This window comes from Rhinolophus hipposideros (genome assembly GCF_964194185.1).
Source record: "Rhinolophus hipposideros genome assembly, chromosome: 3".
In the NCBI taxonomy this organism is placed as follows: Eukaryota; Metazoa; Chordata; class Mammalia; order Chiroptera; family Rhinolophidae; genus Rhinolophus; species Rhinolophus hipposideros.
The window spans coordinates 96972330-96998990 of record NC_138049.1 but is presented as its reverse complement, the minus strand read 5'-3'; the positions used below and the strand labels follow the sequence as shown (position 1 = coordinate 96998990).

Below are 26661 nucleotides of genomic sequence, written 5' to 3'. Positions count from 1 at the left end.
TGCTGTCCAGTCAGCATGCATACAGGGTTAGCGGGCTGACATTCCCCCAGCACTCATTTGTTATACCTGGGGATTCCTGGCTATCGGGCTAGTATCAGCAGGGGCCCCTAACAAGACGATTAAGGCTAATTACAAAGAGCCTAATTAGCGGGAGGAAACTGCTGCTGGAACAGTATCCAGAGGAAAAAATGTTCTGAGCGTCTGTTGCTGGGAAACAGCCTCTGGACTGTGGCTAAATTTGGGGGCGAGCTATAGCGAACCCAGGCAACTGAAAAGAGACTTGGAGGGGGGACAGAAAGTTTGGGCACTGCATCTTTTAAAGAGGGCCGTTCCCTCTGCAAGATTTTAAAAACTTTTATTGACGCTGTTAATGCAGTTATACAAGAAAGATACGTGCACTGTAGAAAAAGAAAGACTGTTTTTATACCAGACCTTCGTTTCCGTGAAAGGTTTTCCATAGTGGGTGAAGGCTGAATATATTTTTAGGGGTGCAGGGTGAAGTAGGCTGCTACCAAAGTTCTCTCTGGAAGCACAAGGAAGGGAGGCCTCAATCTGAATGTACAACTTGAGCCCGTCCGCTAACCCTGGTCTTTACAAGTGCGGTGTCAGGCAAAGCAAGAGAGTGTTAACTCAGTTCCTGCCTTTCAGAGGACCGGCTAAGAGTGCCTGGGAAATGATATCACAGCTGTGTTTCTTGCAAAGTATTCGCTTGAGTATGTAATGCTGTCTCCTCATCAAACTGGGGCAGCTTCCAAGACCGAGAGCAGGCTTCCCCCAACTGAGTGGGTGTTTATTTCCTCCAGGTCTCCCTATCTCTGACTTAGGTCAGGCTTCAGGAGTACTTGGGCTGTGTGTGTGTGGGGGCGGGCAATAGTAGCTTCTGTTGAACACCTGCCAAGAAGCCCAGTGCCGGTTCTGACTCCCTCTCCACTCTGCACCCATCTGCAGGAATGACCACTTGAATGGAAAACCAAGGATGCCGCAAGCCCTCTAATCACAAACAGGCATCCTGACTCCCCAAGCTCAAGTTCTCCCCACCCAATCCAACTGCCAACTGGGAGCCACTGCAAACAACTGCTACCCACACCTGGGTGGAGGTTGCTGGGAGAGGGCTGGGCCAAGCACCTTGATGTGGATTAAAGCGTGTTGGGAGCCACTGCAACAGCACCTTCCTCTGGTCTTGGCAGGCAGCTCCAAGATTTGGGCGAGCTGCCCACCCACACCAGTGTCTCTGCTGGGCCCCCTGCATCAGTCACTTTTTCCTTTTCTTACTGAACTGCTTGGGGTGGGATGGGAAAGGGAAAGTCATGAGTAAAGTAAGGAACGTGATTTTCACAGGCTTCTGTTTCTGTCTCCCCCTAACTTGCAGCCTCCCTCCCTGAGCCCAGCCTTTCCACCTTCCCTCCAGGACACAGATAGGCCTAGGAGATCTGACTTCTCTCTTTGGACAGCTGGGAGCCTGGAGAGTGATTCTAGTGCCAGGAGTCAGAGCTGGGAGTCGGGGTGGGGTGACACTGGCCACAGCCACAGAGCTGGAAGCCAAAAGACATCCACAAGATAGCATTCCTGGTGACGAATTGAACTGACAGACAGTCCTCCTAGAGAGCAGCCCAGGGGGGCTTGGCACAAAGGCCAAGTCAGGATGGGGTCACAGAGATCTGTCAATACCCCAGAACCAAATAAGGAGCATCAGAATGGGGCAAGGAGCCTGTGATGGGGTATACTCTGTGGTTTCCCCTGTGGCTTGGAAAGGAAATGTTAAGCGGATGGAGTCTGGTCAGACTTTGGAGACCAGTGACCTCTGCCCTTTTTGCTCATAATTCTAGGAGATTCTCTGGGGCCCAGTCTGTAATCATTTCCTCGAGAAGGCAAATGACTAATAAATGTAGGCGAGCACTCTTTTCTTGGGGAGACACAGCGAGCCAGATTACCAACCCTTCACCCTTCTGCCCCACCTCTCTTGCCTCCAAGGGTTGAAATGATTCCAGGAAGCAACCAGTCCTTCCTGGTCTGCCTGTAGGGGAAAGGGCCAGGGGATGGGCACAGGATTAGCTAGGAACCCCCAACCCCAACAGATCAATTCATTTTAGCAGAATTAAAGGCCCTCGAATTTCAAAGTTCCTCGTATTATTTTAGTGTTTTCATTTTGTTTTGTTTGGGGTGGGGTGGGGGCTGCTAGTCCTTAACTTTCTAATCTTTTGTTTTAATGTCATGTCACACATAAAAAAATGACATTTTCTTGACACACTGGGAAAAACTGGAGGGGACTGGGGTCCCAGATGAGGCTGCTCACAGCTGGAGCTGAGCAGCCCAGAGGGCCGAGGGCAGCTGTATCTCGCAGCAGACGGTTCCAAAGCGCCTTCTCATCCGCCGTCTCACCCGCTATGCAAAGAAGCTTGAGACAGGGTTTAATGGACGGTAGATGACATTCAGAATTAGAAGAGGATCGCACTGCAGATTAGGGAGAACTCCTACATCTTTCTACCCACATTCAGGGCAGACACCAAGCAGGAAATGATGGAGACAATATTTAAAATCGCTCCTTTAGGCCACTGATGGATTTCTTATCCTTTGTCCATGTATGTGTGACGTGACATACAGAAAGTTAGAAACTAGTGGCCTGTGTGCTGACAGTGACCCACAGGCAGACATCCTGGGCTTGCTGGGCTCAAATGAGTAGCTTGAGGCCTTCACCCTGTGATGACAGGCAGGAAGGTCAACTCCTAAGACTAGCACGTTCAGTGAGGCCAGCGACAGAGGGGATGAGATGCCCACGGAGGACTCGCCAGTGTTTGTAAAGCAGCCCTCTGCTTAGGCCTATCTGGCTGCCTGGACCAAGGACTGGAAAAAGTATTACTAGGTCTCCAAACCCACTCAAGTATTTGGCACCTACCTATGTAGGGTCTGCTCGAAGCACTAAGGAAGCCTGTAAAGGATTAATGACCAAGGGGCCCTGGAGGTCTCATCCCCTCTGAAAGAGAGACCCCGGCAACGTCGTGGTGACCCTCAGAATGGACGGGTTTGCCAGTTCATGGAAATAAAAACTCTGACCTCAATTTCATTTGTCATCTCTTAGGGTCCCCAACCTGTTTCCTTCTTTCGCATGATTCTTACTCCATTCAATGCTCAAAGGTGTCTTCTCCCTCTCTCTTATTGGTGATGCCCTCATTAGTTAACCCACATCCTCAGAAGACACACGCGTGTGGAGATGTGTATGTACCACTGCTCCTGCTGTCAGTGCGATCCGCTGTTTGACAACTGCCTCCTCCTTACACTCCCCGCTGCATGAGGTAGGACTCTGTCCATGTCTGTTTCATCTTAGCACTTAGCACAGTCCCTTGTACACAGGAAGTGCTCAATAAATGTTTGATAAATGAATAACAATAGCCTCCAGGACGTGCCAGGCATGGGGCTACCTATACTATTTCTAATCGTCACTGCAAGGGATGGAGTACGAGCCCCGTTTTCCAGGTGAGGGAACAAAGACTGCAGAAGAAGGCCAAGGGGTGAACGCAAGAGTTGAACCATGTCTACTGCTTCTAAAGCTGAGGGGCTGCTGTTCAGTGTTGTTGCCTCTGTGTTGTACCCTCTGTGGCTCTGTACCCCGATGCAGTCTCGCTGCCACCTGTGCAGGCACTATTCACTATCACCCAGCTCTTGGCATACCCGTGAGGGACAGGAGACCAGCCAACAGACCAAACTACCCCAGCAGCGATGCCCCAGAAGGCCTTGAGATCACAAGTGGCGATTAGGACAGCAAACGTGCTATCTACTATTAAAAACCGACACGACCAAACATGCAAACAAACCCCTCCCAGGAAGCAACAGGGCACAGGGCTCCTGGCAACCTACCGGCATAGTGGTAATTGGCTAACGGATGACATTTTAACCTGACTGGTTTCCGCAGCAGCAGCATCTCCAGAGCAGCCTGCAGACCCATGGGAGAGAAAAGGCCAGAGTCAGTAATGGGTCTGTGTGTCCTGGGAAGACCACCTACCTAATGGGGACCAGGGGTCAGCAGGGCAGAGCCCAGGGTTGGGGGTGCTGGAAGGAAAACCAGAGGGAGAGTCCCCTAATTGGGGTTCCTTTCTGGTCAGCACCCAACAGGGTTTGCTCCTCTAACTCTCCCCCAGCCCATGATTGCAGCCGGCTGGTCATGTCCGACCCCACTCCCTGCTTGGTGATGGCCCCAACCTGAGAGAGATGGTAAGACCTCCTCTGAATGGAGGCTGAGTCTCTGGGGAAGGACGCTAAGGAAATGAGTGGGTGATTTGTAACTGTGCAGAAAACTCATGTTCCATTCCAATTGAACATAAACAGCTGTATTAGTAACGACTGTATCAGACGCTGTCCTCGCAGAGCCTCGCTAAATAAACCCTTTCAAATCTACCTTCTTCAGCCTTATTGACTTAAAAAAAAAAAAAAAGCTGCAGCGGAGTTGAGCAGTGGATGGCTTAGGGGTAGACCAAGGTCTAGAATCTTGCTACTCCAAATGTGGCCCACACACCAGCAGCGTGAGCATCTCTGGGTGCTGGTTAGAAAGGCAGAACCTTGGGCCCCACCCCAGAACTCCTGAATAAGAACCTGCATTTTAACAAGCGTCCTTGGGTGATTTGTGTGCACGTTAGAAAGTCAACAAGGGCTGTTCTGCAACACCGATCTCCAAGGGTTAAGGAGAGTTCTCCAACATTCTAGAAAATCCTTAAAGGGTACCAAATAATCTCATGAAAAGGTAGAATTGGGACATTTGCTTCCTTTCACGTTTTCATAAAATCAAAACGCAAAAGGTAGAAAGCTAGATCTGGTAGAAGAATCATGTATTGACTAGAGGGGAAACAGGTTAGTGCTTGAGTGATCTCGCCAGGAGTCCAGGTTGAGCAAGCAAATGGTCAGCTCTGATTCTGGCAAGATGGTGCCAACGTTCTGGTTTGACCAAGGAACTGTGTCGAGGATGGAAGAATGAAGCAAACACTTCATCTTGGTTAAGGGAAAAAAATGTTTCTATGGACATCAACTTTGGCGGATTTCCAAGGTAGGGAGCACAATCAGCAGAGCACGATGGGCTGTTTTAGACCAACTACCTCCATTACTGGAGACGTTTTATGATGTAAAAACACAAGATTGCTTCAAAGTAATTCTAATTTCCCCAGACAGGGGTGCCCCTAATTATTACTCATATGCGTTAACAGAAGTTCCACTGGAGGTTTTCCGGCAGTTTTTAAAATTCTGACCTACTCACTGAAATAAGGAACGTGGAGGCACGTTGACTGGTCATCATCTCATGAACTGGTTATATGGTATGCGGGACAAGAGACACTTGGGAAAATACTTCTCAGAATTCTGACATGAAGAAAATGAACTGTGAAGCCTACTTTTCATGGTTCCTTACCATCACGTCACCTTTGGCCTCGAAGAGAGAGTGCAAAGCAAATTCAGAATTGGTCCCACCACCTGGCAATGCACTGGAACAGCAAAAATTCAGGAGATTCTCCACTGTTGGGAACAAGAGGCCACTGCATTAGCGAGAGCTCAGTATCACGGGAAAACACACAGATCTTGGAGCCAGAGATCCCTGTGAGAGAATGAAGCCTTCCCCTCCCACTTCTTCCCACATGCCAATACCTCTTTGCTGGAGGTCATGGTTTTCCAGCTCTGGCCAGGGCTTCCAAACCAGTGTGGCCTTGTGTGTGTCCTGCGCCAGGGCAGAGATATCCTGGAGTTCTGGGATCTCTGCTTGGAATCTCAAACCAATGTTGATGCGTCTTTAATGACAACAAGAAAAACAACAGTGTGGTCTTCAATTTGAGGCCAAGGGTAACTGTCAGAAACTTGAAAAAGAAGGAAACCAGTTCCTTCTGCAAGAAGAATGTAGGGGCATTTCCTCACAGTGTGAGCCTAAGATTCCAGGCATGGCCTTTTCACTGGGATAAGGAACAGCTTTAAGATTGGGGAGAAAAATTAAAAAGAAAAAGAAAAAAAAGATTGGGGAGAGATACTGCAAGGAGCAAGAGAGAAGTCAGCCTGGGGCTTCATAGCTCTAGAACTGAGAAAGAGAGGGTGCTAAGTCCAAGAGAACAGCTGCCTAGGACATAACTGATGACACCATTTAGCCAGGAAAAAATGGGACAAATACAAAGTGCTTATTTCATTTTTTTTATCCATTTCAGATCACTTTTGCATGAATTATGCCATCTTAACTTTACAAAGACCTGTGGTGTAACCAAGGCAGTGATAATTATTCCGATTTAATAGGTGAGTTAACTAAAGCCTAGAAAGGTTAATTTGATTATGATCAAATAACAAAATGGTGCAGGAACTCAGGTTTTCTGACTCCTGACTCAATCTACTCATCACTCTACCATAGGCTCATTTCTGTGCTTATCCATGAAAAGAACCACTTTCCTCTCCTGTTATACCCCTCACCACCCACCCACTACTCAACAAGCCCATTTGGAGGACTGGCCAAGAATCCTAAAAAGGGGATGGGGGAAGCAAAAATATTTGAAAGAAGCCTCATAGAGAGCTGGGCACCGTAAGAGATGCCTCAATGTCACTGGGGATGTGAAAACATGTGGCCACAAACCAACTGTCCTATGGAGCCGGAGATGGGGATGCTCTAAACACAGGGCTTCATGCTTTACTATTTCGACTTTGGCAAAGGCCTCAGAACACTGGCAATTACCAGGAAACAATGGTACTCGAGAAATATCATGATCCATGATCCTGTAATTTCTACAGCTTCTCCCTCAGTGGAACTCTGACCCCAGAAGTAATAACTCCACTTCTCAAAGCTCCTCATCCCTTTCCTCAGCTGAGGCTTATGTTCTCAAGAATAATTGGCTTTTCCTTACGGTTCAACATCAATGGTATGCTCTCCAGGCCCAGGGGTGACTGTCACATTGCTGCCATCGATGCTGTCTGGAGCACAAAAACCAGAGGTCACTGGTCAACAGGGAAAAGGTGTTGAAGAAACTAAAACAAATGAGCAGTTACCTACACAGTTACAGTAGGGCTCTCGCCTTTCTGTCCACACCAGAGTTACTCCCAACTGTCTGCAAGGAGCTGGATGGAGTGTGGTGCCAACTGGCTTAGGGTTACCCATGTCTCTCCTCCGGGTAAGAAGAAACCAGCTGCCCCACTCTGGTCTGCTAAGCTGTATTGTTTCTATGAAACTATTCTTGCTCTAGAAAGAGATCCTGGCTATAGGCTTCTCTATCCTTGATTTACTTATTTTATTTTTTAAAAATAGAAACATTTATTTTTTTTTAGGGGGGGAATATTGGGGAATAGTGTGTTTTTCCAGGACCCATCAGCTCCATGTCGTTATTTTTCAATCTAGTTGTGTGTGGGGGTGTGTGCAGCTCACTGGCCCATGTGGGACCCCAACCAGCGAACTTGGTGTTATGAGCACTGCGCTCTAACCACTGGGCAAACCGGCCACCCACTGGTGGCTCAGCTCCAAGCTCAAGGTGTTGTCTTCAACCTTAGTTGTGGAGGGCGAAGCTGGGAATCCAACCATCAACCTTGTTGTGGAGAGCTCCCGCTCTAACCAACTGAGCCATCTGGCTGGCTCGCCACCCCCCCATCCTTGATTTTTATATAGGCTTGGTCTTGCTCATCAAACCTAGTCCTTTTTGAACATCTCCTTAGCACATTTATTTTGGGTGTCTTACACGATTATCCACAGCAGTCTTATTTAGCGTATGCACACTTCAACTGTTTCCTTATCTCAAAGAGACTGCAATTATCGCTTTAGGGGTTTGTCTCCCCAACGAGACTGTGATTCCCTGGGGATCAATACACCACATTTGATTCTCAGTATTTCTGGTCTATCTAGTCCAGTGCCTGGTACCTAGAGCAGAAACGCTACAGACGTTTGTGGCACGAGACTACGAAAGAAAGGGAGACCTCCCAGGGTAGTGCCCAGCACAGGCAGGGGTGGAAGCCCGGGGATCCCCGAGGAGGAGCAGGGGCCAACTCACTGGAGCGACACAGCAGCACTCGCGGTGTGGGCGTCAGGGGCGTCAGAGGCAGCTGGGGGTGGGCGCCGGGGGGGCCGTGGCCCGAGATGAGGACATTGCTGAAAAGCCCTGAGCCCTGGCGCACCGGGCTCAGCATGGGCGGGGGCGTGTAGGGGGGCAGCTCGTGGGCGGGGTCCAGGAGCAGGTGGTCCCCCAGCACGCGCGGGGAGCGGAGCTGGCTCTGGTACAGGGTGGCGCCCGAGCAGGAGGGGGCAGGGTTGGGGGTGTAAGAGGGCGGTGGCGGGATGAACAGCGGCTCCGGCCGGTGCCGGAACTTTTTCTTCTCCGGTACAATCTTGAGCGGCTCTTCAGCTTTGGCCCCGCCAGGCTGAGGCTTCCTGGGAATTTCCTGTAACGGGGAGAACGATCCGATTCAAACACTAATGCGTTCCCCCCACACACCGATTGCACCGCTTGAGGGAAGGGGAACTCTGATTCCCACGGGGACCCCCTTCCACTTGTCTGACCCCCCGCATCCTCGGTCTTCAGAAACAGCCACATCCGTTTTCAGACGAGGCAGGTTCTGCTGGCTTGACCAAGAGAAACCTGGTTTTGGAGGAAACCCCTAATGTCTGCTCAGACGTGGGGTTGGTGGGCACCGTGGGTGGGCCAGAAGGAATACAGTCACATTCTTTCTCGCCTATCACTGCGTCCCCATCGGGAGTGTGGAATCCAGCGGGGTGGGCCCTGTAATTCCCCAGACCGGAGGGCACAGAATTGTTGTCTCCCCGGGGACAAGTATCAGGGACCGATAACACATGCGCTGAGGAGGGGACAGAACAATCGATCAGGGACGCCGGGCAGAGGCTGTGCGGCAGGAAGAGCAGGCTCAGGCCTCGGCGAGGCTCCCAGGGCCAGTGACCCACACGGGGCTTTCCTTTCAGGCAACCTTAGGGCGGAGGGAGAGCCACCTTTAAACGGCCGGTTCACGTGCTCTCCTAATCATGGCTCTGGTGACCCTCCCCGCTCAGCACCCCTCAACTACTGCTCCCAGCAGTGGTGGCGCACGTGTAGCAAGCCCTCGTCCTCCACTGACTTCCCGTCAGGAGGGTGGGTTTAGTTTATGGCAGCAGAACCAGGGACAGTCTGGAAAGAAGATCTAGTCGTAAGTAACCATATGCACGTAAATAGATAAGCAGGGCATGCCAAAGCCAGACAGACAAGGCCTGGGTTGTGTGCCAGCAGCAGCCCAGGAAAACCGCCAAGAGCTACGTGCGGCTGCAGAGGCAGCTGTGAAGTCGGGAGAGGCCGTGGAGATACCTGCAGGAAGGCTCTGGGCAGTCTGTGGTGACTTCCCAGCTCGTGCAGGGCAGGGCCTGTCACAGCTGCAGTCCTTGGCAATGCCTGAGCCCAGGGTGGCGCCTGAGTAGAAGGCAGCAGGGGTTGATGGGAAGGGCTGGTCATGGTCATGTGACCAACTGCCTCCAAGTCATGTGACCTGCCCCAGTACACCGGAATCCAGACCTCCGATCACAGGTCCAAAGGTACCTAGTGGGCTCCTTTACTTGAGGTCCTACTACGCCTACTAGATATTCGGATCCTCCAGGCAAGGCGCTAAGACCCGGGCCACAGAAGCCACCCAGCATGTCAGACCTGGATGTCCCTTGAGAGGACGCATTTATAGTGTTCTACCCCTACCAAGCTATTATTGGTTTCTAATTTATTTATTTATTTATTTATTTAAATAGGGAATGCTTCACGAATCTGTGTGTCATCCTTGCGCAGGGACCATGCTAATCTTCTCGATATCGTTCCAATTTTAGTATGCGCGCTGCCAAAGTGAGCACCTTACCCAGCTAGTTAGATTCCGGAGGCAGGGCTCAGCACTGAGAGGCTGTAAAAGCTCCCCATTGAGTCCAACCCCTGAAGGACTGGGGAGAAACTGAGGCTCTGAGAAGAGGAGGGTGTCAGCTGCCTGTGTCCTAGCGGGGTACGAGCAGTGTTGGGACTAGAACTCAGGGCTCCTCCAAAAAATATTTTAAAACATTTTAAAAATATTTTTAAAATGTTTCAGATATTTAAAATATCTTTAAAAACTCAAAGATTTTAATTTCTTTACATCAAGTGTCATGTACTCGATCCCACCTACATGCTTCCACTTGAGCTTATCTCCCCACTTACCGATGGTCTCACCCTTCCACAGAGCCAAGTTCATCTCTGCCTTCAAAACCCTGCTCAGCACTCCCCTTGTGATGACCTTCTGAGCAAACTCGTACCAAACTCCCTTGCCCTCCCCAGTCTCTACTCTAGCTACCCATGGGTATCCCCTCCAGCTATACCCAGGGCTGCCCTGGTCTTTATCTGTCTTGAATTGGTGGGGGGGGGGTATGCTGCCTGGGGCTCCGGCTCCTGTCTGACGTGGAACCATCTCTCGCAGCTTCAGGCTGCTGAGTTCTCCAAGGGCAGAAACAGTGTCTCTCCCATCAAATCAGGAACTTGCTGGGCAAAGAGGGAGTCTGGCTATATCATGTATGTTATCTCTCTGCCTGTTGCTGGCCTTAACCCTGCCAACTTATGAGAATCCTCACCCCTAGAATTCTCCATCAGTCTCTCCTCTTCTGAGGCTTTGATATTACATAGAGAATTAAAAAAAGCTCCTTCTGGTCTTTTCTAGTTCTCTTAATTAACCTCCCTGCTCCTGATCTGGCCCTACCCCACCTTCATGCGTCCTAGGACCCCAGCAGCCACCAATTCTTGGACAAATATGACCCAGCAACCTCTTGTGAGGAGGGGACAAATCTGATGTAGTCAACAATGTGGGGTACAGACTCACTGGGGGTGGGGGGAAGAAGGAAGGGAGGGAGGGAGAGAGCGAGAGAGACAAAAGAGATAGAGATCTCTGTCCAGAGCCAAGCTGAGCTACTTGGGTGAAGTACTTGGAATTTGAGAAAGAAAACTGAGCAGTGAATAAGAAACACAAATCTCTTTGCTTTCCTGAGATTGGGGGTGGGTGTTTCTCAGTGGAATTCCTTTGGGGACCTTAATGAATTAGGTTCTCCAAGGGTATTTACACAGATGTGATGCTGAAATATTAAGCATCTGGTAAGACCGACCATCAGAATGGATGCCAAGGCTATTTACTGCCTGAAGGGGTGGTATCTTTGGTTGCTGGATTTGGGGAGCTCTGGAGATCCTGTGGGAGGGGCCAGAGTCCTGGGCAATAGCTACTTATTATCTGGGCCAATACTTCCATATTTCAATAACTGTGATGACCAGCTGAGTGATCATCTCCGTTTCAGTGTGGGAACACCATCAGGTCTCTCAGGATCTAACCCAGACCATTCGCCTGGTAGAGTACCAGGTGTTTCCTGGGTATCGAGCAGTGTGGACAAGGATGGGATTCCCCCAGGCAGCCTTGGGGCTCAGTCCTGAGAGGCCAACCCCTCTCTGAGCTCAGGCCAGGGACCCTGGGATGATGATCTGTCCCCATCTCCAAGAAAGCAAAGGGATGTCCCCACCCCAGGCAGGTGGGGCAGAGCAGCAACTCACAGCAGGCGTGCAGGGGACAGCCCCTTGGGGTGAGTGTGGGGGAGAGAGGGTCATCCTCACGAGCACGGGCATCTCGTCGTCCGACATCGAGCTGGCTGGCTTGTCTCTGGCGGAGGGGGCAGCAACGACGCTGTTGGCGAAGCCCTGAGAGCCGGGCTTGGGTGCGAGAAGCTTGACAGGGACAGACACGGGCATGATCATAGGCGTGAGGCTTTCGGCCTCGGGAGGGAGCGGCGGCGGTGGTGGCGGCGGAGGTGGCAGTGGCTGAGGCGGAGGTGGCGGGGCCTTCTCTCCTTCCTCCTACACAGACAATAAAGGCTTTCATCCCGGGCTGAGAGCAGCTCTCACAGGGGGAACGCACTGGGAGCTTCCAGGACATCATGCGTGGGTGACAGAGGACCACGGCACGGTGGCTTCCTTCCTGCAACTCGGGGTTCCTGGGCTTAAGGGACGCCAGTCGGCAGTGGACACGACCACGCACTGTTGTCTCAACACATCCTGACCATACATCCTTTGTATATTAATACAAATCTTAATATTTTTGGTGGTGGTCATGGCTTTTCCAGTAAAGGATATGGACTTACCATCAGAAAAGAAAACCTAAGCTCTTGTGGAGGACCTTTTCGTTCTATGGGCCTCAGTTTACTCATGGATCAAACAGAAGACAAAGCTCTTGTATTTGGTTATGGTCAAGATATGGCGTGACCTGGGCAATCTCAAGGTTTGGTGAACAGAGAGTTAATCCCAGAGACTTATATCAAGAGCAACAATATTCAAAGAATTGAGGAAATTCTTTGAATTTTAATCTAACTCTACTAAAACGGAATGGATATCCTACCTTGACAATCGTGAAGATATTTAAAGATCTTTGATGCTAGAGATCAGTGCGCTGGGGAATAAACATGCAGACTGACAGCCTGGCTGTCACATTAGCTTTCCCTGGCCATTGACTATTGACCTGGAAGGCCCCAGCGACCTTGATCTTGGGAGCTTCAAGCAGCCAAGTTAAAAATAATATGGCATCTACATGTTTTCTTGGCTGTCTTCTCCAGGAGGTGAGGGGCTAAGATCCCCGAAAAGGATTTTGTACCACCCGTTTTTGACCCTCGTTCACGAGGCCAGTGGAAGTGGGAACTGTTTGACCTAACCGGCTCACAGCATCAAAGCTTAAGCATTCCTATTGGGAAAGGACTGTGCCTCCCAGGTGCCCTCACGGGGCTCACCTCTCTCTTGGACAGCAGCAAAGCAAAGCAAGCAGCACATGGCCTGGCAAGGACAGGGGCTGGCTCCTGCTAACCTGTTTGAGGCTGGGGGAGGCCCTCATTCCCCCGTGGGACCGCATGTGGCCATTCAGGGCAGGTAGGCTCTTGAACTCCTTCAGGCAGATGGAGCATGTCAGCTTGTTCTTGGCATCAAACTGCTCCCCAAACACTCCTTTTGCTTGGCCACTGCTCCAGGGTAGGGCCAAATGGAGAAGACACACACATTGAGGAAGGGGAACAGTGATTTACTGCAAAACCTCACACCCCACAATAAACCCGTTTTATTCATCCAGTTCTCCCACGTCCATGGCCCCACTTGTATCACCCCAATACCCTTCAGGTACTATACCCAATTTACAGATGGAAAACTGAGGCTCAAAGTGGGAAAGCGCTTGTTCAAAACCATGTAACAAAATGTCCTTCATTCAAGGCCTTCAGGTGCTAGGTTCTTCCCACCTATGGCTTATTACCCTTCTAGGGTCAGCTTAGGTGTGCCTCTTCCAGAACCTTCTCTTAAGAGACGTGTGTCTGAGTACTCTGTTTCAGTCTCCAGACCACACGTTATAGCACTCTATCAGTTCTGGGTAGGTCTTTATTTACCATGCCCATGAAGGGAGGAAATAAGTCTGAACTATTCACTGCGTCATTCTCAAAGCTGAGCTCTATGCATGGCACACAGTAGGTACTCAATAAATACTCACTGACCGAATGAATGGACAGTGCACAGAACATGGGCTTTGGAGTCAATCCCAGCGTTGCTACTTACTTGATGTGCAACTCTAAGCTGAGCTTCAGTTTTCTCATTTGCAAAATAATAGTAATAACAGCTAACAATGGTTGAGGGCTCACTCTGGGCCAGGCCTCTGGTAATTATGCCCATCCTCACTGGGTTACTTCATTACAGATAATATAGAATGCCTAGCACACAGCGAGCACTCAAACACAATAGCTGCTATTATTATTCCTATAAACTTCTTTGAGGAATTGACTTTGAATTTGGAAATGAATCATGAGAGACAACCCCGGAAAACCTCCCAGTCTCCTAAAATACCAACAAGCCTCCCTGTACCCATCCTACCTTGACTCAGGGGAACCTGGCTGGGCTCTGCCATCTGGTAGGTGCATCTAATTTTGAGCCATGCAGGACACCGAAAGAAAGAAGCAAGAAAAAATGTGTTTCTGACGGGAGGAGTCCTTGAGCAGCAGAAACCCCAGCTTTGCACTTCCAGGACTCTGCCCATGCTCACAGCTGCTCGTGCCCTCCCTCTTCCACACTTCACACTTCTTTCCCTTGACTGCTCCCTAACTTGAGACCATGGCCCACTCCAGGAACTGCCACCAGCCACAAGCCCAGCAGGACTCAACCCCCCACTCGTTCCTTCTGTTCTCCCAGTCCACCCACTCTGTGCAGAGACAGGTTCCATTCCCATAAGACACACAGATCTAGAGAGCAAACAAAATAGCATCACGCCAGGGGACCTCCTGCTGGAATTCTTTTCCAGCCTGACCATGTCACCTTATTCTTATATCACAAAGGCCCTCAGTTACTACTGGGCCTGAGGCCCAAACAAAACAGAACTAAGGGGAGTTCATCTCTAGCTTTCAACCTCCATCAGAGCCCTCTCTCCATCTAATCTGGTCCTTCTATTCAAGGTCCCCTCCTCTCTTGACCACGCTGTCACATGAGTGTAGCACTTGGGACAAGCCAAGGCATGAACAGTACCCAGCACACAGTAGGCTATTTTGTGGTCAGATACATTTGGGAAACAATCGAAGTTTAATAACTGTGGCCTACGGGCTGAATCTGGCCTACAGATGTGTTCTGTTTGGGTACACTGTTGTTACAAGTCCTGAATAAGAATGCCATTAGATGGGGCATCTGCTCTCCAGGCCACCACAGTTGCCACCACTCCTATTGTCCCACAGCAGGCCATTTTGCTTATTCACTTTAACTGCCTGGATCCTGTGGGCAGCTAAGGTTTTCATTTCTGCACCTACGTTGTGTTATCCTCTTTGGGGGACTCAGAGTGCACATTAGGATGTTAAAGGCACTGGGAAGCCCTGCAGCATTGCGACCTGTTTCATTTTAAGAAACCCCAAATTTATCCACAGAACCTCCCCACCCCCACCCCAGGTAACATACATTAAACATTCTATGGAACTCCTGAGTAATACTTTAAGAACTGCTGTCATAATGTGCTGTCCCTCGCAAACGGGGAACAATTTCACAGGGCATACCCTGAGGGTACAGACCTAAGGGGGACGCTTAGGTACAGACCTAAGACGCTGCCACTGTGTGGTCCCTGACACTTGACTCAAGGCCTTGATTGTCACATGCATCATTGAGGACCTGATGCGGTGCTTTGGCCATGCCCTTAGTGAGATTAGAAGCTCTCTGGGCAAAAGACTGAGTCAAAATCGATTCTGTATTCCAAGTGCCTAGTATAGACCCATGTGCCAAGTGTCTGGCACATGTAAGTTAACATTTATGGACTGAAGAAAGAACACAAGGGTGGAAGGGGATGGAGAGAGGATTGGACACTGCATAGACTCAGCCCTGGCTGGCCCTGTAGCTGAGGTACCAGGAGAAACTTCCATTGTGATAATACCTGGGGCCACATGGCACTGGGAGACAGCTGCTGGTGCTGAGGCCCCATGTTGTTGAGGTGGATCCCACTGGGGGACAGGAGCGGCCGATGGGGGAGGGCACCGCTGACCCGGTTCAGGTCCGAGCTGGCTGGGTCTCCCATGGCTGTATCAGGAGGCCCCAGGTCCCCATGGGAGCTCAGCATGGCCTGGGTCTGCCGGTCGCTTGGGTACGTCTTGGGCTGACAGTCCTCACGCTGCTGGTGCTGGGACAGGTGGCTCTGCTGGTAGAGGGGGTGGCTGTAGGGCTGTTGGGGCTCCTGGTAGTAGTATTGGGGCATGGAGCCCAGCTGAATCAGCTGGACAGCGTGCGCCTGCTCTGGGGTGTACTGGTGGGGGTCCCTGTGATAAGAAGGGGGCTGCAAATGCATCTGTTGCTGCTGCTGCTCTTGCAAATGCTGCATCATGGGTGAGGACTGATAATACTGAGGTATCTGCATCGAACCCTGCCGCTGCTGCAGCTGCTGCTGCTGTGGGGGCTGCTGCTGCTGCTGCTGCTGCTGCTGAGGCTGTGGTGGGCGAATCTGCTGCTGTTGCATGTCCTGCATGGACATGCGCTGCTGCCCAGCTTGCTGCTGCTGCTGCTGCGGGTAATACTGGTGCTGTTGCATCTGTTGCATGTGCTGGGAGAGCATCTGTGGGGCCTGCAGTGGCTGTCCTCCCTGCACTGGCATCTGAGCCAGTGGCTGCTGGTAGTCGTAATACAGGTGCCCTTGGCTAGGGTGCTGCCCGACCTGCAGAGCTGGTTTGGACAGTCCACCAGTGAAACCAGGGTGAGGCTGCTGGGGCACCTGCTGGTAGCGAGAAGAGAGAGCTGGTGCTGGGGTCTCCATGGGCTTCTGGGACAGCAGCTGGCGGAGGGCACTGTCAGGGGCTCCATCCATCACTGCTGACTGGGTGTGCAGCACCTGGGCCATATTGTTGACCTGGATCCGCAGGTTTTGGTTGGCAAACACCTGGGTGAAAGAGTCTAGTTTGTGCAGGACTCCGCTGGTGAGTTTCTGGGTCCGGATCTCGCTGGCCTGGGAGTAGGTATATTGGTAGCCATCGGGGGGCTCAGCCTGGGCTGGTGCCCCCCACATCATGTTTGAGTTGGTCAGGTTGCCACGTAGCTGGACATGATTTCCAGGCCCTGCATGGCTTCCCCATCCTCCCTGCCTCGAGGTATCCACTTGGCCAAGGTTTTTGGAGCCAACAGGCAAGCCTAGGCCATCCCGAGTATCTTGAGGGAAGTGGGGGGAAATGGGTGATGCCTGAGGGGCCTCCATTCCAGCCCCTGTGACTGTATTCCCATAGTTGTGGTTCAGCCCACCGTGGATGCCAAGTGGTGGCTGTTGGTAGAAAAGGTTCTCACCACCGTGGGCCACGTGGTTGGTCTTGTACAGTTGCTGATCTCCCATGGTGCCTGCCTTGATTGTGAAAGTCCAGCCACAAAACCATAAAAAAAGGTCAGTGAAACAAATCCAATAGGACTGAAACCCTGAGAAGGTGAGAGAAACTGTCCACACTACTCCACGGCTGACATGTCTGTGAACGTGGCTGGAGCCAGGTGTTCCTGTTGGCCTGTACCACTCATGTACAGACTGGGGAGTTTTACATCCTCACCCGGGCTGAGGTATGGACCAAACACCACCGTGGTGAACAGATGCCGCTCACACCTGCAAGACAGATGCGAAGAACAGGAAGGATTTACGTGGATGTTTTCCAATGAGCAATTATATCTACCATGATCAGTTACAGAAATAAATACAAGACAGGAGTCTTGATTAGAGATAGCCAGTTTCATACACACCATACCCTTTATACTGATTCTACACATCTTGACCCTCACGTGAGATGGGACTCTCTCACTTTCAAGCCATTGCCCAATGGCTTCTCAGTTTATTGATTTGTTAATTCAATTGTTTTGCTCACTGGTTAATTCATCAATTTTTCTGGGATCCTGCTATCGAAAGCCCAGCATTATTCTAGGACCTGTACATATGAAGAAGTTTAAGACATTCATTAATCAATGTATCTGCTCAACAAATACTTAATAGACGCCTTCAAAATATAAGGCACAGGCAAGGAAATGATTGAGACATGGGCCAGCTCTTGAGAAGCTTATGGTAAGAAAAGGTGATGGGTTATCATTTTGTGATGGGTGTAAATGTCTAACTATTAGATTGTTTTGTACACCTGAAATTAAAAAGTAATTTTTTAAAAAAAGGAAAAACAGGAAAAGAAAAGGTGATGGGTCACATGAGTAAGCACATGACATAAGGGAAAGAGACGCATGTGTTAAAAAGGGAAACATTACACATACGGAATCTCATAGACTGGAGAGTGCACATTACCGGCAGAACAGAATTGGAGACAGTTTCAAGGAGGAGTAACGTACTTGTAAGTTTGCCTGTTAGGTCAACAGTTACCTGCTTCCTCCTGGCCCCTGCTCAGGGAAACATCTGTGCACAGAGCTGACCACCTGACCAGAAGCCTATGTGTGGCCTGGCACGAAAAAAACAGGCTGGGCCTATCAGATTCTGTCTCTTAGAAACATGAACTAGGAATTTGGAGACACTGTGGCTAGTCTGGCTTGAGTCCATACAGGTTCTTTTGGGGACTTCAAACTGAGGTGTGCAAACCCTTGGGAGCACTCGAAGACTTTCTAAGCACTATACATGCATGCAGAGTTTTAAGAGAAAGTTTCAAGAGAATCAATTTCCACATCTTCAACTTCCACAGAAACTCTTATCTAGAACTGATGGGTGCCAGAGGTGCAAGGTGTTCTTTTATACCTGCTCTTCCACAAAGCCGTCCTCCTTTACAAAAGCAAGGCAAACCTCATACCCATCCCATCCAAATCTTGCCTGGGTTTACCGCCCCAGGGATTAAGCCACTGGCCACCACAAAAAAAGACACGTAGAAAATTGAGAAAGCAAGCAACTTTAATGTGTACTATATCTTTTTTGCAAGCTGGGTGTTTTCCCATTCTTTATTATTATTATTATTATTATTATTATTATTATTAATAGGAGGGCCAACCAGAAGTAATTAAAATATAATTGTTTGTGATCACTCTGTGATTTTTGGCATGTAACTCAGAGGCAGATGGAGAACTGAGAGACTCTGCTTTAACAAACTTGTATTTCTACCCACTAGTTTGTGTGAATCAGGGTTTTCAGTGCATATCAATGAAAAAAGGGAAGAAAATCAATGCGGCTCCTTGTCTCATGTCCCATGCAATAAATAACATTCTTCCTTGGATAAATAAATAAATTAAAGAAATAACCCAGTACCGGCAATATTCTATTTCTGGGACTGGGTAGGAATTGCACAGATGTGTTCACTCTGTTGTGATAACTCAAACTGAACATTCTGACCTGGTCATACATAGATGCGTATGTTGTATGTCAATTATGTCACTGTGGTCTAACCCCTTTTACCATCTTGTCCAACTCGGGCCCTTCCTTCATGCTACTTCCTCTGTCTAGAATGTTCTTTCTTTCTTTTCTCACGGGGCCAACTGCTACACATCCTTCAAGTACGACCCTAACTATCAGTTCTACCAAGAACATGTTCTTGCCCCCAGAATCTACTATATTCCCTGCTCTCATAGTTCCATGTACTCTCCTTTCGGCATTTAACACAATTAAATTCAAAATATTATTTGTGGAATAAAAAAAAAAGCTTTAAAAAAATCATCTAGCATCACCATCTCACTAAGAGATGCATTTTCAATATAATTTTAGTTTTTATGGTTATTAATTATTTATCCAAATTAGTAATACAAGTATGTGGCTTTGATCAATTGCATACAATTAATAATTGTAACGATAAATCAAACCAGAAGAAAAATTTTAATACTTAGAGCTCCATGATTTCAGGAAATTAAAAAAGTTTTAACTTCGTATGGAATTGTTAGAGAAATATGATAAACAAATGAAAAAGTTTTAATCATAAATATATATATATATATATATATATATATATGTATTACATTAGAAAATTCCATGGGGAAAGTGAAACAAATAAAATTTTAAGAAGAAAAAGGAACACTGGCTATTAACAAAGAAAGTGTTCATGCATTTTTAAAAAGGATGATGGTGGGTATTTATTAGGCTGCTATGATGTTTAGATGCTACCAGGTAAATTTAAAACAATGATGTAATAGTTTTTACTTAAAATATCAATGTTCAGGGGCGGCCGGATGATTCAGTTGGTCAGAGGGGTGCTCTTAAAAAAGTTGCTGGTTCAATTCCTCCATGGGATGGTGGGCTGTGCCCCCTGCAACTAAAGACTGAAAAGGGTGACTGGACTTGGAGCTGAGCTGCGCCCTCCACAACTAGACTGAAGGACAACGACTTGGAGCTGATGGGCCCTGGAGAAACACACTGTCCCTCAATATTCCTCAATTAAAAAAAAAAATCAATGTTCACAATATACTAGGAATTGCCTCTTCTACAAATGTATGATTAAAAATGTAGATGTAAGCTTAAAAACATGTGAGGTGGCAAACAGTTTTACAAAATCCTTTTAAGGGGGCTCTTAAGCAGAAAAGTTCAAAGACCACTGCAGCAGTCCCCCTCCAACTGGGAGCTAGTCTGAGTTGGTCTCTGACCCTTTCTGAACAACAAGAGAAGGAGACAAATTCAGAGGGAGGGGTTTAGTTTGGTGGCATGAAGGGTGGATGAAGGGAAGCAGTGGGAGGAAACAAGGGTTGGCCAAAGATGGCTGGAACAGATCCTGAAAATGAAGTTATGCGTGAGCCATGAGTGGCCACTGACGGCTTCTGAGCTGAGGCATAAGGATTCTGGGTATGAAAGCAATGAGCTTCAGAAGTAGGGAGACCAACTCCCCTTACTGTTCAAAATGTGGTCCATATCACCTGGGAGCTCATTAGAAATTCAGAGGCTTCAGCCCAGATCTATTAATCAGAATCTGCATTTTATCAAGACCCTCCCAAGTCACTTGTGTGCACAGTCAAGTGTGAGCAGTGGGTTAGCCGCTAGCAGGTTCCTAATGCATCCAGGTGAGACATAATTAGACCTGAACTCGGATAATAGTGAGCAGGAGGAGAGGGAGAAACGAAACATCCCCATGCTGCCAGTGGGAAGTGATTCTCCTTCCTCCAAGTGCTCTGCCTTTCAGGGGCTTATGACCCAGTCTGAGGAGACACCCCCCCTTTTTTCACACATGCTCTCTCTCGACATCCTCACCCACCCACACATACCTTGCTGATCCCAGTGATTACCCCAAGCTCAGAGGGGCTATGCTCCTGATCAGCTGCTTACTCCACACCTCACCACTTCCATGTTCAAAGACAAACTCAACATCCTCGCCCCCCAAATGGATGCTCTTCCAAAGTCTCGCCCTTGATTCTTCCCTCTCCCTTAATCAACTACTGCCACCTATCAATTGACCTCCTCATATTTTCCTAGCTCCATCCATTTTTCTCTGGTTCCACCACTGTCACCCTAATTCAGGACATGGTATCTGTCTTCTAGGCTACTTCAATAGCCTTCCAACTGGTCTCCCCGTTTTCAATCTTCAGATAGCAACAGCAGAATGAATTTTTCAACACGTAACTCTGACCCCATCATCCCACTGTTTAAAACTCTTTGATGGCATTCTAGCGCTCTCAGGTCAAAAATCAAAATCATTAACAAGGTCCATAGGGTGCCACGAAGTTTGTCCCCAGACTCACGATGAAGGTTTTCCTTTTCTTTACCCACTTCCCATCTCTCCCTTCCAGCCATTCAGGTCTCCTCTCAGTTCCTTGAACCTCCAATGCTGCCTCCCAAAATAGGAACTTTGCACATGCTGGTCCCAAGTTGGAGAGCTTCCCTCCCCCGTCTAGTCAAGTCCTGGGCATCCTTCAGATCTCAGCACTTAACTTAGTATAGTTTACATCAGGGGCTTTTCTTATGTATGTTCTCATAAAACCATATTGCTTTCGTTTGACCACTCTTCCCAGTTTGTAATCGTACTTCTACCTGTGCGATTATTAGAGTAATGAATCTTTCTGTATTGGAGCAGGGATCGTATCTATTTTTGTCTTATGATTCTATTCTCAAGCCCAGCACATTGTAGCCCCTCCAATAAGGAGGGGTCATATCTGTCGAAAGAATAAATCAATGAATGAAAAAAATAAGATGATCAAGTGTCTCAATGAATTGGTAGAAAAAGATAGTCAGTGTAGGCTCTGAGTGGATGTTAAGTTCTCATGGAGAATAGCTAGATTTCATCTTGATGAAATCAAGATGGATAGATAGTCCTGATGGATAGATAGGGCTTATAGAGGTAAGAGGACCAGGAAAGGTATTCCAGAAGAGGGCATAGCGTGCACAAAGGCATGGAGTCAGGTGTAGGGGTTCACGCTGGGGAACCATGTCCTTGTCAGGAAGTCACCAATGACCAGGCTGAATTAGGAAGGTGGGGATAAATGGTAGGGGCCTTAAAAAGATGTCCAGCGGTGTTATGCTGTGGGCATTAGGCCTGCTGATTTCATGGCTGGCTTAAATCTCACCACTCAACCTTCCTGGAAATCCTGTACAAGTCACCTGCTCCAGGAAGAATTACTTGTTGAAAGTCATCAGACTCTGAGCATGATCTGACTTTGTGTCTTTCCTCCCTGCCGCTGTGGGTGAAATGGAAGCTGGATAATTTTACTTCCGCTGGCGTGTGTGCTTTGTTATGTGTTCCCACACTGCTGGGGGAGGGGATCATTCTGTGTTCTGAGCTACAGAAACTATTCTTCATTCATTGATATTTTCAGGACTGGAAAGGTAGTTTATACGCACAGAACCCTAGAAAGTCAGAGGTGGGCTCCCAAAGTGTAGTTCCTGGGCCAGCAGAATCAGCATCACCTGGGAACTTGTTAGAAATGCTCATTCTTGGGCCCCACCCAGACCTACTGAATCAGAAACTTGGGGGTGGAAGGGGGCAGCAGTCTGTGTTTTAATGTTGAATCCTCCTGTTGAGTCTGATGCCCTCTCAAACTGAAGACTGCCTTACAGGTCCTCTAATCTCCCCACATAACAGATGAAGAAACTGAGGCCCAGAGACGTAACTGCTGGGCCTAGAACAGTGCCTGGCTCACAGACAATCAAGAGTCAGGTTACGTGAAAAAGAGGGAAAATGACCTCCCTAGAAATACATAAGGAGGTAATGGCAAAACCATGTGCTATTTATTTTCCATTAAATTTATATATATTTTTGAATAGGTACTATATTCACATGGTTCAAAATTCAAAAAGCATAAAGGAGTATGCAAAAGAATGAAAATTACTCAAATACATGCTTCAACATAAAGTGAAAAGTTAGAGCAAAAATTTTTAAAAGGTTATTTTCAAAAAGTTTCCCTCCCACCTGTCCCCAGACACCCAGCACCCCTCCTGGGACACTCACTCAGGTGCTTGTATATTCTAAAGACATTTTATGCCCATATAAAATGTACACATCCCATTCACACCCCTTTTACACAGAAGTGAGCGTGCCAGGCCCTCAGTTCAGCATCTTATCAAAAGGCTGTTTTAAACATACCACTTAAAACCTGGAGACTGCTCTTGGTGGATTAGTCAATCTCATAGAATTGTGATAATACCCACTCTGGATTCAAGTCTTTATTATTTTTCTAATAAGGTAACTGTTTTGCTCATTATGTACAACATTTCCTATTGGGTAATTGGCACCAGGGGCTTACTCATTCATGAAGTAATTAACAGAACTACTACTTTTACATTTCTTTGGTCAATTCCTTCCTTAGAACAAGACTCTGGGATTCTGGAGTGGGCTCAATAAATAAATGCCTGTTCAGAACCCGAGGGGCCCTCTATGCTCCCCCCCAAAGCCTTACAGTCAAATGACCTGCTTCCGCGCCCACCTCCCCTCTAGCTGTGCAGTCATTCCAAAGCGGGAGAGCATCCTACCCATCTTGTGTCCCCAGGGACTGGGACACAGCAGATACTCAAATAAGTGCTCACGGAATGGAAATGCTGAGCCAGGCAAAAGAGACCCAGAGACCCAGAGCAGGCACTTCACCCCGAGGTTTTCATGCTTCTCATAAGGACTGAGGCCCGGAACTTACCAGTTTCTGTTGCGGGCACAGAGCCCTAAAGGACTCAGACCTCCCAGCACAGGGGGTGGGGGAGTGTTTGTGTACAGGGCCAGAGAGTAAATAAGTTGCAGCTTCCCGGGCCATCTGATTGTCACAGCTCTGCAGGCGTAGTGTAAAAGCAGCCACAGACGATATGTAAATGAACGGGCGTGGCTGTGTTCCAATATAACTTTATGTATGGACACTGAAATTTGAATGTTATATCATTTGCACATGTCAGGAAATATTGCTCTTCTTTCGATTTTTCTTCATCCATTTAAAAATGTAAAAACCCTTCTTGGCTCACAGGCCGTACAAGAATAGGCGTGGACTGGATTTGGCCCGAGCCACAGTTTGCTGTCTCCTGTTCTAGGGCAACAAAGTCCCTGTCCCCTCCCTCCCGGCATCTCCAGGGGCCCCAGGAGACGGAGCACAGTCTGCAAGGAGGATGTCTGTCCAAAAGGACCATCCTTTGAACCAGAAAGAGAGAGAGAAAGAGAGGAAGTTGACTTTGGCCAAGGTCTCAGCAGACTTGTTTGCTTACAATTCAGGAGGGGTAACACCCTGCGCCTGCCAGACCACCACCGCTTGTTTGAGGAAGAAAAACCAAAAGGATTTTCCTTTTTCCGACATTCAGAGACTGTATACACAATTCCCCAAATGACTTGGCTTGGGTTTTAGTCAAGCCTTCCTCTCAGGTCTGTCAAAGGAGCTGAACTTGGATTCCTCAGGGAGTCTTCTTCCTCCAGCTCGCTCCCCAACTCCCAAAAGGAGGCAGAAGCCAAGGCATTTCTCCAAGATGTGGGCTTATGGTTCACGGTCTCCCTTATAGCAATGATGTTGTTCTAAACGCTTTCTGATTAGTCATTTAAATAAAGCTGGTGGGTGTTTTATAATCCAATAATCCAATGACCGTGGATGAGTTCTGTCAGGATGGTAATTGGCACCGAAATCTCCCTCCGCACACAGGGACTGGCTCACTCTTGTTTCTTCACGGCCCCACTGTTCCCTGCCCTGGGTTTCATGCTGACGCTCAGCTGTGAGAGGATTTTCAAGGCTTCCTTCGGGCAGCAAAGGATCTTTATTACTCCATCTTTCAGTCTCACCCTGTGGCATCAACTGCTCGTCCAAGCCCTAGGAATCAGGAAGAAGCCTAACTCACAGCCTAGGGACCTATAAAATGGGGAGTTTGGACTTTTCTTCCTGTGGACAGCTCCCCATCAAGAAAGGAAGATTGGAGCTGGTTCACTTTCTGGTGGCAAGCTCCTGGTCCTCACTCTCACTGCTCTCTCCTCTGGGTTAGCAGTTCTCTACCAGGAAATTCACATCGTCTCTCCATAGTGACCACCACCTTTCCTTCTCTAGCTGGCACGAAGGGTATGGATGCTGAGGACGTGGGGAGAGGAAAGAAAACCGCAGGGGTCCACGGTGGCTTCCTGGAGGAGACAGCCATGGTCCCGAGTGTAAAAACCTTTCCACTACCCCCTTCCACAAATGGCTGGGACAGGGCAGGGAGATGAGGAATACGGGCACTGACTCTGAATAAGGGGCAGTGAGAGGGGCAATGGAGTAGCTGGAAGCTGACAAGAGGTCTGCAGAGGGAAGGCAGGGCCGGGGAGACACTTGAACAATTCGCACACAATTCCTGAGTGACTCAAGCCCTCATGACTTCATAATCATAAGTTTCTCCTAAGGAGGAGCTGCTAGGAGAATTTCAGGATCCGCAGCCATACTGAAGACCTAATTTGTACCAGATCTGACTGGGTCATGGCTGTCGGCCTCATGGTCCGGAGACTGGCCTCTATGTCCTGTCTTGTCCTTTATATTCTGTCATACAAACTCACACTGCTGACCTACTGTGCTGGGACTACTCAGGGAGATAAAACCCGGCAAACTGTGTCTTTAAGCTTATAGTCTGGGGTGGGGGGCGGGGCTTCCTAAAGACTCCTAGAAATTTCACAAGGAGGCAGCAGAGAAGGACCTTGAAGGAGGTGAGGTCACTCCAGCCAGGACCCAGGAGGCAGAGTGGACAAACCCCGGCTGTTGGGGACTCAGGGAGGGTCTCAGTGGGATGCCAGCTGGCGGAGTCTGGGCCTGAGCCCACAGGGAGGATCCTTCACTTCTGTCCCTGAGGATTTGGGGCTCAGGCCTTATGAATCAGCACTTGTGACTACAGCCAGAGAAAGGCTCCCCATCCCCGCAGCTGTCCTGGGTAGGGTAGGGTAGGGCAGGGCAGGGCAGGGCAGGGCAGGGCAGGGCAGGGCTGGGAGAATGGGAGATTTCCTTCCAGCTCCTCTGACAAAGCCCCAGGGGGTGAAGACAGAGGGGAAGGGGTGGTGGTTGGAGGGCAGATCTGGGCCCTGAGGTGCCATCCTCAGAGTCAATAATAAACCTAAGAAAATACTAGTCAAGCACCTAAGGGCTCTATTTCTATCAAGCCCCACACGCACCACCCTGGTTGCTGAGCTACCAAGAAAGCCTCCAGCCAGGCACAAGCTGGCTTCCGCTGCAGAGGGCGATGGGGAGAGGACCGGCCAGCACTGCCCCCTGGATGGAATCACACCTGACCCGCATTTTCACACCCTAGGATTCCAGGGAGGCTACTGTACTTAGGTGTTCAGTTCCCCCATGGAGCAGCAGTTTGGCCTGGCCTGTGGCCTTCAAAGACATCAGACTGTGTGAAAAAGAAGGGGTGAGTGTCTCAAAGGAATCCCCCCCCCCCCCGCCTCTTTTTTCTGGAAACAGCTCACAGCTCACTGAGTAACAAAGTCTGCGATGCTCCTTTGTGTGTCAAATAACTGCATTGGTGTTTGCTTGTGCTTGGGCTGTCGGTCTCTCTTGGCTCTCCTGCCTGTGATTCAGATGGGAGGTACCCCAGGTTATGATGCGAATGCCACACCAAAGCATTCTGTAAACAGCAGGAGCAAACAGGCCCCATCCTGGGGCCACTTGTAAGATAAGGGGCTGAGATAAGCAACCCCCATGGCCCTTCTGGCTCAGAGCTCTAAGACTTTTGGGAGAATTTTGGGAGTCAAGAAACAAACCAGAGGGGTCTCTGGTGTCGGGGGCTGGAGGCCGTCCCAGCAGCATTTCCTGAGTGGCTCCCTCCTCCAGACCCCTTTGGACTGGGTTCTGGCCTCCTAGAGATAATAACCGGTCACCGCTT

General features: G+C 49.0%; 1 protein-coding gene across 3 annotated transcripts in view; it reads right to left on the bottom strand.

Annotated features, from left to right (window-relative positions):
* Positions 1-26661, bottom strand: part of TRERF1 (transcriptional regulating factor 1) — a 190898-nt gene that overhangs the window by 19246 nt on the left and 144991 nt on the right. For 2 of the 3 annotated variants that reach the window (XM_081033312.1, XM_081033314.1), the window contains exons 6-14: positions 15382-17076; positions 13851-13897; positions 12808-12958; positions 11511-11810; positions 7983-8370; positions 6852-6918; positions 5623-5762; positions 5390-5493; positions 3853-3928 (exon numbers count right to left, since the gene is read on the bottom strand). In XM_081033312.1, coding sequence (XP_080889438.1) covers positions 3853-3928; positions 5390-5493; positions 5623-5762; positions 6852-6918; positions 7983-8370; positions 11511-11810; positions 12808-12958; positions 13851-13897; positions 15382-16818 — 2710 coding nt within the window. In that variant the 5' untranslated portion in view covers positions 16819-17076. The remainder of the gene's footprint in view (positions 1-3852; positions 3929-5389; positions 5494-5622; positions 5763-6851; positions 6919-7982; positions 8371-11510; positions 11811-12807; positions 12959-13850; positions 13898-15381; positions 17077-26661) is intronic. The other variant, XM_081033313.1, reaches the window with a different exon arrangement.